We start from the raw sequence: 15,761 nt of genomic DNA on the forward strand, positions 1-15,761 counted from the left end.
CATGTGCAATATTTATTTTCTATTTCTGCCTATGTTTTGTTATGTGCAATATCACTTCCAATGTCAGAGGCCATATTTGTGTTGTATAGATAAAATAATCATGTGGAATACTTCCGCTTATTTATTAGTACCGTGTGCAAAATTACTTTAACTTTTATTATCCTCAGCAATATAACTTTTTCTTAATTATGTACAATTATGTTTTATATAATGTGCTATCTATAAATTCATAATCTTGTGTAATCTAAGCTTTTACTGCTTTATAACAGTTTAGTCAGTTTAATTGCCACCATTACCTTTGCTTACTACTATATATACTTTGCGTAGATAACTTATTGTAATATTATTTTTCTATTAGGCACTGTCTCTTATGAATTAACCCATACAATTTTTATATTTTATATTTCACTTTTATTTGAGTTGTTGTGCATTTGCTTGCATGTTTCCTGGGTCTTTTATCAGAACAGGGTTCGGCACTTGGCAGGCGGACAGCTAAGTCCAAAAGGGCATGACTGATTTCATGTTTATTGGTGTTTTTCTGTAGCTGTACTATATGTGTAAGTCTTGTTGAACATTAGAAATTGATTTGTTTGTTATATTCCTTGTTTCTGTGCATGTTTAAGCTCAAGTATGAATGTTTTTTTGTTATAATTGCAACATAAATAACGTTGAAATGAGCAGAGCTGAATGACTATCTGTCATTTTATTGTTTTGTTTTATAACTGGTGCAAACTTAAAATGACTTATGTTGGGTCCTATTATGAGATAAAGCATAATAACCTTTGATTGTCATAGTGCATCCGAGGGAAGAGCAGGCTTAAAGATTAATGAACAAAAGACAGATATGAATCTAAAGCTTGGTTAGTCCAAACATCACGTTGCAGCTGTATGAGGAACCACTGCAACCTTACCCACGTATCAATATGAACAATTTTGGGCAGATCCTAAAGGAGATCGGGGCGTTTGGTTTGTTTCAGAAACGCTTGCTGGCTGCGTTATGCATCCCCAGCATATTTGTGGCTTTTGACGTGATCGGTCAGGTATTTACAGGCCTGAGCTTCGAACATCACTGCAACACTGACTGGATCTTGGAGCGAGGGCCCAACCTGACAGGAGAGAGACAAAGAAATCTCACCCTTCCAGTGAACAAGGATGGCACGTTTGAGAGCTGTAAAATGTTCACACCTGTGGATTGGGATTTGGAAACAATTGAAGCGAAAGGAATTAACACAACAACAGGATGCATAGATGGATGGGACTATCAGGCACCCATAGGTGCTTCCAGTTATGTGACTGAGGTAAGTAAGCTAACCTCAGGGTCCAAACTGTTGCTCACGCAGTCCGTCTGTTCTGTGTACTGAGCCTGTAATTCTTCTTACCCTTTCTCTGATCCTTAGTATGATCTGGTTTGTGACAAGAGTGGCTTGACTGAGGTATCTCAGTCCATTTACATGGCAGGTTATCTGGTTGGAGCTTTGACGTATGGGGCAATTTCTGACAGGTAAGAAACAGTCACACCTCCTGTCCATACACTCCAACCTCCTCTCCAATGTCAGTGGTAGTTCTCATTCCTTGAAAGATTTTAGGACATTTTAGGGTGGTTTCACACCTAAAGTCTGTTTGTTTGATTCTAATCAAAGACTTAATTGTAACAATGTTGCATTTTGCCTCAAGTTTGGTTTGTGTTCCCACGGCAGCTTCTGCCAGCGGACCAAACGTTTTGATGCGCGAGGAAACTTCTCTCTGGTCAGATTTTCCACGTGGGAAAACTGCCTGAACTTCTTTCACTTTTATCTGACATTGTTCCACATTTCGATCAGTTCCATTCTCCATTCCATTTGGGCAGTCAATATTTCTATTTCCTCGTCGCTCCCCCACGTCTGACCTTTACTCGTCTTGCTGCCTGGCAGCGTAGCTGTCTCTGCGAGTGTCCCATTAACAACCACAATGAACAGTTTTTTGTTCACTTCCTATATTTGGTTTGGATCACTTTCACACCTACAGTGAACCAAATTATGAACCACTTGGAAGCAAACAGAGACCCCCGTTTTCAGGCGGACCAGAGTTCGTTTGTTTGGTCTGCACCAAAGTTCGAGATTGCTTTCACAGCACCCCAAACTGACCGGACTATCCGGCTAAATGCACCAGGGTTCAGTTCAAACGGACCCAACAGCTCAGGTGTGAAAGCACCCTTAGTTTCACAAAAACTGTTATGATATCACTTTTGTTAGGTACAAGACCTGTGGCTAAAGTGGAGTTTAAGGATGCCACAACGGTAGCATCTTTCTGCCTAAAAGGGAGATACAAAATCAGTTACATACCATTAAAGGGAAATCCTTTCAAAAATGTACCCCTCCTGTATGACAAGTAACAGTGAATTAGGAAAAGTATTTATGTAGATTCACAAAACAAATGCTCTCTCTCCTCTTTTTTGTAGGTTTGGGCGACGCTTCGCAGTCCTACTCGTACTCTTTGTCCTACAGATCTTTAGTTTGGGGGCGGCTTTCTCACCAAACATCTATGTTTTCATCGTCTTAAAATTTTTCTGTGGGACTTCAGGAGGTACTATCGCAATGAACACATCTGTGTTGGGTAGGTACTAAGTCTGTAGCATGAAGCCTTGAATAACTGAAATAATTAGTAAATGGCAGCAACAGTTATACCCCTTTCCCACTGAAATTAGCATGGATGGATGGATTGCACTTTTGCCATTGCTGGCTTTCTTATGAACATGACATTGAGCTGGCTTTCTCAACTATTGGCATTCTTTGTTCCATTTCTCCCTCCACAAAGAAAATGTAAAACGTGTTTGGCTGTTTGGAACGTAAAAACACACAATCAAAAGTCTAAAGTACGATCGTTTGAGCAAGGTCCAAACTAATGTATAGTGTATATATGTGTTTATAAATTGTAGCTTGACCAAAGCATTCCAAAACCTTGGGAAGATATTTACACATGGCACTCTGTCTTATAGCATTGGAATGGACTGATCCCTCAAAGGCAGCTATTTGCACAGTTCTCATCCTAATCTGCTATGGTTCTGGACTGATGATGTTGTCCGGAATTGCATATTTAGTACCCAACTGGAGGACCCTGCAGCTGGTCCTGTGCTGCCCTATTCTCCCTGTGCTTATATTTCTATACTGGTCAGTAGCCTCTCAGGCCATAATATTTTCAGATGCTTCCCAACATTATTGCCCAGCAAGTTAAAGATATAACTTCTAACTTGTGCTTTGTGATTTGTGTCTTTTAATAGGTTTCTTCCGGAGTCAGCTCGCTGGCTCATGACAAATGGAAGGAAGGAAGACGCTCAAAAGGAGCTTGAGAGGGCAGCCAGGGTGAACAGGAGGAAGGTACCACAACAACTGATAGACGAGGTGAGCTGCATCAAACACACCTTGAATTAAACCCAAACATAAATAATCTTTATATGACATGGACCTTTTCCTTTGACTTGTTTAGCTAGATATGGAGTGTACATCCAAGAGAAGGAACATGTTGGACATCATGCGAATACCATACTTGAGAAAACGTACAATCATTATGGGCTGTAACTGGTATGTAACCTTAAACCGATTTTATGGTTCATGCCACATCAATAATGTGTAGTCATCATGTCGTCACCTGAATGCGTCTCCAACTCATACTAGGTTTGCAACAAGTCTTCTGTACTATGGACTGAGCCTGAATGTTGGTGGTTTTGGCTTGAATATCTACCTCACACAGTTCATCTTTGGCTTTGTCGAAATTCCTGCGAACCTGGGCACTATAGTGCTACTTCAGCGCTTTGGAAGGAGAATATGTCAAGCAGGTTTCTTGATTTTTGGGGGTGCTGCTTGCCTTTTGGTCCTTGCTGTCCCAAAAGGTATGTTTTAAACCTCAGGGATATTTTTATAAACTGGAAACATTTGTTATGAAAGTGTTTGTTTTTCAATGTTTATCTGACACGATATATGTTCTTCATAATACATGTTTTACCCATCAGATCTTCCTGTGGTGGTAACAGTCATTGCGGTATGTGGTAAAATTGCTGGCGCAACTTCATTCAGCACGGCCTACGTTTACACTCCGGAATTATACCCAACCATTTTAAGGTAATAGCACACTTTCTGCTGATGCTCATAATGATTAGATACAATATCTTGACAACAATAACAATATGTGTTTAACACCGTAGCCGTGTTTGAATTCTTTCCTTTGTTTATGACTTAAGAGCAGGTGAACAAAAGCCAGAATAATCCCATAATTGTTTTCTTCCCTTATCTGTGAAATTAGTTTTCATGTGTTATTGTCCTTTCAGTGTGCATCTTAGCAAACATACACACATACACACACAGAGTACATATTTGTTCAAAGGCCTGTTATTTGTAAAGTTCTTAACAGTATTTGGTATTTTGTGATCTGATGGCTGCAAATAGATTTTTTGCTTTTATTCAAACCTATCGTCTTTTTAAATTAACCCAAGGCATATATATTTCAAGCTTTTCTGTCTTATTTAAAGAAAATAAATAAACAGAGGAGGGTTGAGCAGGAGGCCAGAGGCTTGAATGCAGGACCGAAGGCTGGGACTGGGAGGCTGGGACACTGGCAAGTTTGTGGAGCTATAAAAATAGAAAGCTCATGAAGCCCCACAACAGGAGTCTTTTTGGTAGGAACAGGAGGCCTGACTGTGCTTAGGCAGAGACATCCGGCTACAGGCAAGGCGTCTGCTTGACCAACCCACTAGAGTTTAGTAGGTATGGCTAACTAGGTCTTCGAGAGTCCAAACTGTGCATCAACAAGGATCGCCCACAAGGGATCAGATAGTCCAAGCTGTGTGTCAGAAGGAACTGCCGACTGGAGGTCTTAGGAACAGTTGACAGGGCCTCAGGCAGCGCTTCCCTGCAACAGCCAACGAGGAAGGCTGGACCACCACCACTACGAAACCAGGAGCAGGTGTTGGCCTGGCTGCTGAGGTGGAACAGGGAGCAGGCGTTGCTGGGCTGCTAACTGGGAACTAAGGGCAGGTGTCACCTGGGCCACTGACTGCAAACCAGGAACAGGTGTTGGGTAGTGGAGACTCCAGGGCGGTTGGCAGAGGAGGATATGGGTCACTGGTTAGCGGAGGCTCCATAGTGCAAGGCAGCTGGGATGACCGTTGACGTTGTGAGCCATGATGACCACATCTCCTTCTCACCACCATTCCCACCAAAAGAATGCCTGCCGAGTTCCTTTTCAAGGAGACTGCAGGATGTCATGGTGGCTTGGTAAACATCTAAGAAAACTCAAATGATTTAGGCTCACAAATCAAAGCTTAACCGAATTAAGAGCTGTCTGAGAAGCTGGCTGAAGTGATGGCAGACTGAAAAGCACACTTTAGTCTTGCAGGCTGAGAGGAAGGCTGAAAGTTAGTTAGCTGGATGCTAAGAGACTGAGATGCAGATTGGGATCTAGCTAGCTGGAAACTAAAGACAGGGTTAGTGTTAGGTTACAAACCCCTCAACCGTGTCTTGGAGAGTACTTTCTTATTTGCCAAAGACTGAGCAGCATTATGTGCCTCCTTTCTCGGGGAATCACTCATATACTCTTTCATGCAAATCAGGTTAATCAGAAACAGACTGGTGTGGGTCCAGTCCTCTGGCAGGTTCGCACTGTCATTGTTAATAGTGCAGGAAGGATTGAAGGAAACAACAACAGATAAAAGATATTGATATGATCTGGTGTAGATTAATGATTCATTACACAAAGCTGGCTTGAGAGTTAACATGATTCGCAGGCAGGCTGGTTACAGCCTTACAGGTATGAAACATGGCAACATAGAAACATTAACAAACTGGCAGAGGTATTTATGTGCTGTTTATTGGTGGAAAGTTCAAGTCAGAGCAATTCGTTGATTGTAGTGATGCAGAACAGATAAGATCTGAAAAGCATGCAAGACATCTAGCGGACTGAAGGGGAACAATCTTAATGTAATTTACATGAACAAAGAGTGAACAAGAGCAACTACCTTCCAATGAACAATGAACCATTACTGTCACAGCCCTCTTACACAAAAACTACACCACAACTCGATTAACAAGGGGTGACTATGGAATATGGTACTACTTTGTTTCACAGCGTTTATACCATGTAACCATGTCCCAATGTGTTTTGTACACAGAATCATGTTGTACAAAAACTTTGAACAGATCTTTGATCATTTCAGAGTACTCAGGTGTCATTCTTTCAAAATAAAGTGATAACTGCCTTGTTTAGCTTAGCGTTATACTTATTAATTACAAGGTTGCTTGTGGGCTCTACTCTAAAGTGCCACCAAAATCATCAGTTGAGGATTCTGATGATGAGTCCGTTGTACCGTCTTGCAGGCAGAATGGTGTAGGTCTAAACTCTATGTGTGCTCGTATGGCGGGCATCCTCGCCCCACTGATCAGGCTGCTGGACGTCTACCATTACACCATCCCCATGCTGATATATGGCATCATCCCCATTGTTGCTGGGGGGTTCTGTTTTCTCCTCCCGGAAACCCTCAATGTTCAACTTCAGGACCATGCAGAGCTCAAGTGAGTGTAAATGCTGAATGAAATAAAATATAATCACTGTATTGAGTATAAACAATTGTTCATAATTATTCTTCTGTTCTGTTTTCAGAAAACCTGTAAATGGAGCCACAGAAAATGATGCTGGACAAACTTTAGAGCACAAACTTTAATTTACGCTGAAATCATATTCAGAAGTTAATCCTTTTTATTATAAGGTTTAAAAGCTGTCATCTACAGATTTTGTAGTGCTATTTTTAGTTAAGTTTTAGTTAAGTTAAGATGCAGAAACCAGCTAAGTAGATATTAGGGGCTAACTGAATGCTATTTTCTTTTATTGTCACTGTTTGGTTCAGTGCTTTTATTAGCTGAATGTTTATCGGAAAGCTTTTTTTTTTAGATAAGATAAAAAGAATATTTTGATCCCCTTTTTGGGAAAAAATCACTTCTTATTCACATAAATGACATGTTTGCATGTGCCTTAGTTACTACAACCATTTTTAACATCTTACTTTTGTCACTTTTACAGACTTTAAACTGTTTACTTGTTTGAAAGGTGTTACATTAATAAAGTTTAAAGTGGTAATCTCGACGTTCTCAGTTTCATTCTCTTTGGCGGCACCTATAATAATAATAATAATAATAATAATAATTTATTTTATTTATATAGCGCTTTAAAAGGTACTCAAAGGCACTTTACATAAAAAAAAAAAAACACAAGCCACAATGGCAAATACATTAAAAACAAAAACAATCAAAGTACAAAAACTTAGTTAAATATATATATATATATAAAGGTAAGAGAAAGTTGAAAAAAAAAAAGAAATAAGAGATCATAGGTTAAAAGCAGATTTAAATAGATGGGTTTTGAGTGCGGTTTTAAAGGAAGGAAGTGAGGGAGACTTTCTGAGGTGTTGGGGGAGAGAGTTCCAGAGGGAAGGGGCAGCAATGGAAAAGGCTCTGTCCCCCCAGGTTCGGGGGGGAAGGGGTGAGGAGGTTGGCATCAGTAGATCTTAGGTTGCGGGTGGGAGGTTGCAGGTCAGTGAGGTAGGAGGGGGCAAGATTGTGAAGGGCCTTGTAGGTGATTAGTAGGATTTTGTATTGGATGGGAAGCCAGTGGAGGTGTTGTAGGACTGGAGTGATGTGGTCTCTGGTGCGAGAGTGGGTGAGCAGATGGGTGGCAGAGTTTTGGATGTATGTGTTGGACCTATGGTGATAAACGGTAATTGAAGGAGCACACTTCCCAGATATCCAAACAGTGTTGCATGTGTGACGTCCACGGTTGGCTCCGGTTGTAACTCTTGATTTTCCTCACTAACGGTCGCTTTACTTTTCAGACTGTTTGCCTTCATCTGAGCGTCGAATTTGTTTTTTTCTTTGGATTTTCACTTATTTTTGAAATTGCATCAGTGGTTATCGATCTTTTCTTTGTTTGTTCAGCCATAGTAGATTACTGTTTACTCACAACACTTGCAGAGACAAGAAAAGTGCTGCTGGCTTGTGATTTTTTTCAGCGAAAGTCGCCACAGACACCCAGTCTGTAATAATATTATATACTGCAAATGCAAAGGCTTTCATCAGTGGGCCATAGGCTCAATCACCATTGTGTTACCTCATCTGACGATAGATAGTGACTTAATAGACATTTATTTAAATGAAAATCTTGAAGATTATTACTTAAAGTAATTGATTGTCAATTAAAAAACAAACAAACTAAACTTTTCTTTAGGTCCCAACATTCAAGATATCCAGAGCATTTATAGCATGACAGGTCATTTAGTGTAAAGCACATTTTTGTGGACAGAATAGCTGAAGTATGTATTGTTTAGGTTTATATTATTTGAAAGGGACAGTACAAACCAATTAACATTTTTACCTCTGACTTTGTCTGTTTACAAAATTCTGTATCTTTTATAGTCTGTGTGCATTTTTATTTCTATTATCCGTGTTGTTGCTCATTTTAATATTTCACACCCACCAACATTTACAGTTGTTGGACATGTGACTGTAACTGTAATCACACTATATCACACTCTTAGACTGTACTTATGTTAAATATTAATCTGTACTCTGTCTTATACCGTTGAAGGGCCAGCCCCCTCACCACTCTTTGATGAGGATCTTCTGCAAAACATATCAATATGAGCAGCTTTGGGCAAATCCTAAAGGAAATAGGAGAGTTTGGTTTGTTTCAGAAACAGTTACTGGCTGCATTATGCATGCCCACCATGTTTGCTGCTTTTGACGTGATAGGTCAGGTATTTGCGACAATTAATTTTCCACATCACTGCAACACTGACTGGATCTTGGAGCGAGGGCCCAACCTGACAGAAGACAGACAAAGAAATCTCACCCTCCCGGTGAACAAGGATGGAAAGTTTGAAAGCTGTGAAATGTTCACACCTGTGGATTTGGATTTGGAAACTATTGAAAAGTATGGGATCAATGCTACAACAGGATGCATTGACGGATGGGATTATGATGTACCTAAAGGATCTTCTGGCATCGTGAACGAGGTAAACAAATGAAGAGCCTGTTAGTGCTTAGGCTGATTTCAGTATTCCCTTAATATGTTCAATTTACACCTTTTACCTTCTATGTCTTTAGTTTGATATAGTGTGTGACAGGAGTGGTTTGATTGAAGCATCGCAGTCAATCTCCATGGCTGGTATTCTGTTTGGAGCACTGGCATATGGGGCAATTTCAGACAGGTTTGAAACAATAACACAAGCACGTCTTTGTCACACTTTCTGTGAATTTACTTTCATATTAAAGAGCCATTTATGTAAATGTAAAAATATGAATGTGAAATTGTAAATACTGTTAGGTGTGAGAAAATAAGAGAATGATCTTCCTTGATGTCAAATAAATGCTTATACACTTTTCTCTTTTTGTAGGTTTGGTCGGCGCTTTGCGATTCTGCTTGCGCTCGTTGTCGAGCTGTGCTGTGGGTTTGGTGCTGCCTTCTCACCCAACATTTATGTTTATATAGTTCTAAAATTTTTCTGTGCGAGTTCAAGTGTAGTTATATCGATGGTCACTTCTGTGATGGGTACGTCATCTTTTGTCATTGTTTTTACATCCTTGTTGTTATTATCATTGTCATTATCGTTGTTGCTGTTGCCAGATTTTGTGACCAGTAGTAATATAGATTTTTTTGAGACTCTCTATTTATCCACCAATTAATATCATGATATATTTGAATTAAAAAAAAACGAATCTGGAACATTGTTTTAACAAACTTTACAAACTTTCCAATTGGTAATTTTAATATCACACGGCAGAAATGTACAGCGGCTAATGCCAATTTAAAAACACATAAAACAAAATGTAAAACAAAATGAACAACAGAAATATGCTCAGAGAGCTGAAACAAATACATTAACAGTGAACACATACAAAAACAGGAATTATGTGCAATGTCAACAACAAACAAATGCATTATGAAAACATATCCAGTCAACACAACATCTCCAAGCCTCTAAGGCGAGCACTAAGTGGAACAACTGGTTTATCATCATCTATAATGTTCCTGGGTTCATATGAGGGTTTTGAGTCTTCCTACATCAAACCCGTCAACCAGGTGACCCAGCCAGTGTTGATCAAGTCCCAGCTTTGATGACAGGAAATCCAGCACCACCTCTTGGGCAGACCCCAACTTACACTCAGCCAACAACCCAACACTCAGACCTCCAGAGATTGGTGCAGACGGACAAACGACCTGTTTCACAAAACTTCCATTTTATTCTGTTGTATTTGTTTTGTGTTTTCATGTGTTTTTAAATCGGCAACTTAAACAAGTCTACCCTTTATGGAAATGTTCGAGGCTTTTGCAGAGTGTCCATCAGCCACTATATACATGTGACATTGAAATGGCAACTTTAAGCCACGTCTGAGAGTGGTGCGTTTGTAAAAAATATCTTAAACACTTAAAAAACACTGACCCTCGTCTTATTTTTCAGCTGTAGAATGGACTGATCCCTCTAAGGCTGCCCTTTGCACACAGCTCATCGTATTGTTCTTTCCTATTGGACTGACGGTGTTGTCCGGCGTTGCGTATTTAATTCGCAACTGGCGAATCTTGCAGATGGTGCTCTTCAGCCCTCTTCTACTTGTCCTGGGATTCTTATACTGGTATACAGCCTCTCAGTCCAGAATATTAACATGTTCTGAGCTCCTGTTAAACAATATTTGCCAAACAATATCATTTTGACTTTCAACTCGTCTTGGAATAGGTTTCTTCCGGAGTCGGCTCGCTGGCTCTTGAGCCAAGGAAAGAAAGAGGAGGCACAAAAGGTGCTGGAGAGGGCAGCAAGGGTGAACAAGATGAAGGTACCACACGATTTAATAGACAAGGTGAGTAAACACACTTTGGATTTAATCAAAACATAGTATACCATTTTATGACACGAACATTTCCTTTTACTTGTTCAGCTAAATATGGGGGGTACCTCCGCAAACAAAACCATTCTGGACATCTTCCGAATACCGTATTTGAGAAAACGCACCTTCATAATGGGATATAACTGGTACGTCTTCTTTAACTGATATAATTGTTCATGTCACAGTCTCTTTCAGAACATCTTTGAACATATATCTCTGCAATTCTGATTCTAGGTTTGCAGCAAGTCTTCTTTACTATGGACTGAGCCTGAATGTTGGCAGTTTTGGCCTGAATATCTACCTCACACAGTTCATTTTTGGGATTGCCGAAATTCCTGCAAACCTAACCGCCATGGCGCTAATTCAGACCTTTGGAAGGAGAATAAGTCAAGGAAGCTTCCTGATGTTTGGGGGTGCTGCTTGCCTCGTGGTCCTTGCTATCCCAAACGGTACCTACAAAGCTCAGGAGATGTTTGTATGTTTCTCAGTTGTTTTGTTACTGAGGTGATGTTTTGACAGGTGACAGGTCAAGTATATGTTCTTTGTGATATATTGTTTACCCATCAGATCTTCCTGTGGTGGTAACAATCATAGCCTTACTGGGGAGAGTTTCTGCTACTGCCGGATTCAGCACAGCCTATGTTTACACTGCAGAATTATACCCAACCATTTTAAGGTAAGATCACGCTTTCCGCTGCTGCCCATCATGACTATTCGTTTTAGGTTTGCTTTGGGCATAAAATGAATCAAACATAGACAAGACTGTAATTCCTTCTAATATTTAGGTGCAGTGGGTATTTCTTTTTATATGGCTGATTTGAAGATCTTATTGGTCAATGGCGCAATGGCTTTTTGCTGCCACAAGATAGAAGTATATTAAGGGCCTGACCACTCCTAATATTAAAACCAAAGCCTCCATGGGGGCACAGATTGGAGCACATGCTTCTTAACAAATTGGTGCTGGGCATGAAACGTCTACTTTTTTTGGTATTTATTGTGGAAAGATACTGTACTGTGTAAGTACAGCACAGTAATCAGTATACAGTGATCAGCCATAACATTATGATCACTGACGGGCGACGTGAATAACATTGGTTATCTCATTACGATGGAACCTGTAAGTGGGTGGTATATGTTCGGCAGCAAGTGAACATTTTGTCATCACGTTGATGTGTTGCAAACAGGAACAACGGGCAGGAGCGACTTCGACAAGAGCCAAATTGTGATGGCTAGATGACTGGGTCAGAGCATCTCCAAAACTGCAGCTCTTGTGGGGTGTTCCTGGTCTGCAGAGGTCAGTACCTACCAAAAGTGGTCCAAGGAAGGAAAACAGGTGAACCGGCAACATGATCATGGGCGGCCATGGCTCATTGATGTGCGTGGGGAGTGAAGGCTGGCCCGAGTGGTCTATTCCAACAGAAGAGCTACTGAAGCTCAAACTGCTGAAAAAGTTATTGCCGGTTATCAAAGAAAGGTGTCAGAACAGTTTGTTGCTTATGGGGCTGCGTAGCGGCAGACTGGTCAGGGTGCCCATGCTGTCCACCGCCAAAAGTGCCTTCATTGGCCATGTGAGCATCAGAACTGGACCACGGAGCAATGGATGGCCGGGTGTGTGTGCATCACTTTCCTGTGGAAGACATGGCACCAGGATGCGCTATGGTAAGAAGACAAGCCGACGGAGGCAGAGTGATGCTTTGGGCAATGTCCTGCTGGGAAACCTTGGGTTCTGCCATTTATGTGGATGTTACTTCGACATGTCCGAGACCAAGAACAACCCTACATGGAAACGGTATTCCCTAATGGCAGTGGCCTCTTTCAGCAGGACAATACACACTGCCACACTGCAAAATGGTTCAGGAATGGTTTGAGGAACACAATGGGTTCAAGGTGTTGACTTGACTTGTTGACTCCCCAGATCTCAATGCTTGACAAACAAGGCCGATACATGGAGGCCCCACCTCGCAACTTACAGAACTTAAAAGATCTCCTGCAAACGTCTTGTTACCAGATACCTCGGCACACCTTCAGAGGTCTAGTGGAGTCCATGCCTCGATTGGTCAGGGCTGATTTGGCGGCAAAAGGGGGACCTACACAATAGTAGGCAGGTGGTCATAATGTTATGGCTGATGGGTGTAGATTTGCTCAGAGGTTTCCTCAAAAAGGAGGTGAACAGAGGACTGCTTTATTTTATAATATTCATACTGTGAAAGTACACAACTATAACTGTAACTTTCACTACAGTATAAAAAGAATGACCACTTTAATTTACACTGAATGAACAGTATTTTTAGTATCAGTCAGGGATTCTGATGAGTCCATTGTACCTTCTTGCAGGCAGAATGGCCTAGGTCTAAACTCCATGTGTGCTCGTGTGGGGGGCATCCTCTCTCCACTGATCAGGCTGCTGGACGTCTACCATTACACCATCCCAATGATAGTATATGGCGTCATCCCTATTGCTGCTGGGGCTTTGTGTTTGCTCCTGCCTGAAACGCTCAATGTTCCACTTCAGGATCATGCAGAGCTCAAGTGAGTATAGATGCAATATTGGAAGACAATATATACACTACCAGTCAAAGGTTTGGACACACTTTCCCATTCACTTGTATGAGAAAATGTGTCCAAACCAAAATGTATCATGTGTAAATATTTATTTACAATATGTGTGTTTTCTGCTTTTAATAGTAGAAAGCCTTTGACTGGACCTACTGGGAACAGACACAGTGCTGAACAAATTATAGAAGAGCACAATCTGTAATTTGCACTGATATCATCAGACCTTCATAGTTCCTCTTCTTCCTTATTTGCAGTATCTGCTACAGTTTTTGTAGCGTTAACTACAGTATAGTAATCAACTGTTATTTAAAGCTTCTGTGAGGAGTTTTTTGCTGGTTATGAAACAGACTGAAATTAATTCTTATTACTTTATATGACGTACAAAAGCAAACCAGACCATCAGCGACAAGACTGATTATTTCTATATAGTTGTTTTTAATGCCTGAAACTGCTGGCGGGGGATAGGTGTCAGATGAAGTGATTAACTGCACGTTGCCTTTGTTTACATTTTCCAGGATAAAAATTTTAAGTGATTGATACACATGACTGTTAAAGAAAGCAGGATGATATTGTTTGTTAAAAACCACCATTTAAGCATGAACAGGACAAAATCAGCAGAGGGATAAGAGGTACAGCTTTGTCCACAGGGGGCGCCAAAATCGACACAAACCCAAAGTTTCTCACAGGAGCTTTAAGAAATGTGTTTCATTATGTTATCACATGGTTTTGTTTATTAAGTTAAATTAAGAGATCTTGTCCCAACATAAAATATGTATTCATGCATCTTCATCAAGGAAGGACAGTTACTGTCAAACACATGACTTGAAGACAGAACAGCCGAGGGTAACTAAAGTCTACTTGGTCATCTCAAGGACTTGGTCCTTAAAAAGGGTTCAGCACATGGCAGACAGACAGTATAGATATCAAAGTTCAAAAGGGCTATCTGACTTCATTTATTGCTGTCTATCTGAAACTGTACACTACTAGTGTATACATTTTGTACGTACTGTTGAACATGTGATTTTTCTTATTTCTCTGCAAGATGAAGTTCTTTGCACTGGTGTCATTGTGTTAATAGTACACAAGAATGTCATTGTATGTGTAACTTTTGATTTAATCTTATAAACATATAAACATATATATAGTTTTACAACCAACACTAGTTTTAAAAATGGCTGCTGTTGTCAGTGATTGCCAGATCACATTCTGTGTATTACAGGGTGAACGGGTTTTTTTGTACTACTGCACTATGAAGAACTTTGAACAGTGTTAAATGTGCTATATATAATGTATAATATATAATATGAGTGCTATATAAAAAAGGTCAACTGATTTATCTTCATTATTGCTCATTTTATTGCTTTATTTGAACTTTCACAATTGGCAGGTCCATAAAAAATATCACTATTGTTCCTTTTTAGAACATACATCCTAAGATATTGTGGGTGCCTAATCACCTGCACTTTGTTAAAGATTAATTGCAAAATGAGATGTATGAATCCACAGCACTTGGGTCATTGCACCTTAATGAGAAGTTACAGTATATTTATTCACATATCAATTAGAGCAACTTTGTATGGATGTAATTCTCTATTCATTAATCTTGAGACTTGGATCTTGAGAGAATTAGCAGACTTAAAGGACACATAAAGAGTTTCACTTGATGCTGGTCCGAGAGGAAAGTTCAAGGGATCAACATAGTTATCCTATCACGAGTTTATCCTCTGCAGACCTTGATTACCTCGAACCAAATCCATTGCAATCCATTATATTTTATGAAAGGCTTTTCAAGCTAAACCATAAATGTCTGCTATGTAATGATATAGAAGCAAAGTCAAGGAAAAACCAAGGATTAGGATCATTAGGATTCGTCCTGTTAGCACTTTGAATGTACAAACCAAATACTATGGCAATCAATCCGTTTGAATTTTCACCAAAGGAGAGGATCAACCAAGTGAAGTTACCATATTTAAAGACACATCACTAGCATGGCACCAAATCTGGTATTGGTATGCTCCTGGTACCATTCGTAGGACTTACAACGTCAAAGACTTCAATAATCACTCATGTGAACAGTTCATCAGTACAACACAGAAGGAGATGAGTATTGCCTCTTTATTATCATATGTAGAGACATTCCTTCAGCACTTCTTTTATTAAGTTAGATTGAAATTTACAAACTTTTTTTTATTGGAGTCCACCAGCAGGGATTACCCAATAATATTTAATGTAATTTCTTGTAGTCGTTGTGAACCTAAAAATGGGGTGATTAAGGTGAGATCATTTAATAAAACTGAATGATAGAGA

The 15,761-nt window shown here is 40.0% G+C and overlaps 2 protein-coding genes across 2 annotated transcripts; both read left to right on the forward strand.

Annotated features, from left to right (window-relative positions):
• The first annotated feature begins 923 nt into the window (after positions 1–923).
• On the forward strand, positions 924–6,543 carry LOC138595760 (solute carrier family 22 member 13-like). The gene is made up of 9 exons (XM_069667170.1): positions 924–1,298; positions 1,398–1,501; positions 2,438–2,592; positions 2,975–3,146; positions 3,257–3,377; positions 3,463–3,557; positions 3,651–3,865; positions 3,986–4,094; positions 6,345–6,543. Exons 1-9 carry the CDS (start codon positions 924–926, stop codon positions 6,541–6,543), a joined length of 1,545 nt encoding a protein of 514 aa, XP_069523271.1.
• Positions 6,544–8,656: 2,113 nt separating this feature from the next.
• LOC138595756 (solute carrier family 22 member 13-like) lies at positions 8,657–13,431 on the forward strand. The gene is made up of 9 exons (XM_069667167.1): positions 8,657–9,031; positions 9,123–9,226; positions 9,413–9,567; positions 10,478–10,649; positions 10,751–10,871; positions 10,950–11,044; positions 11,133–11,347; positions 11,466–11,574; positions 13,233–13,431. The coding sequence occupies exons 1-9, from the start codon at positions 8,657–8,659 to the stop codon at positions 13,429–13,431; spliced, it is 1,545 nt and encodes a 514-aa protein (XP_069523268.1).
• The last annotated feature ends 2,330 nt before the right edge of the window (positions 13,432–15,761 follow it).

Source organism: Semicossyphus pulcher, unplaced genomic scaffold, assembly GCF_022749685.1.
Source record: "Semicossyphus pulcher isolate SPU_LCO1_2020_fin unplaced genomic scaffold, fSemPul1.0.p SCAF_18, whole genome shotgun sequence".
NCBI lineage: Eukaryota > Metazoa > Chordata > Actinopteri > Labriformes > Labridae > Semicossyphus > Semicossyphus pulcher.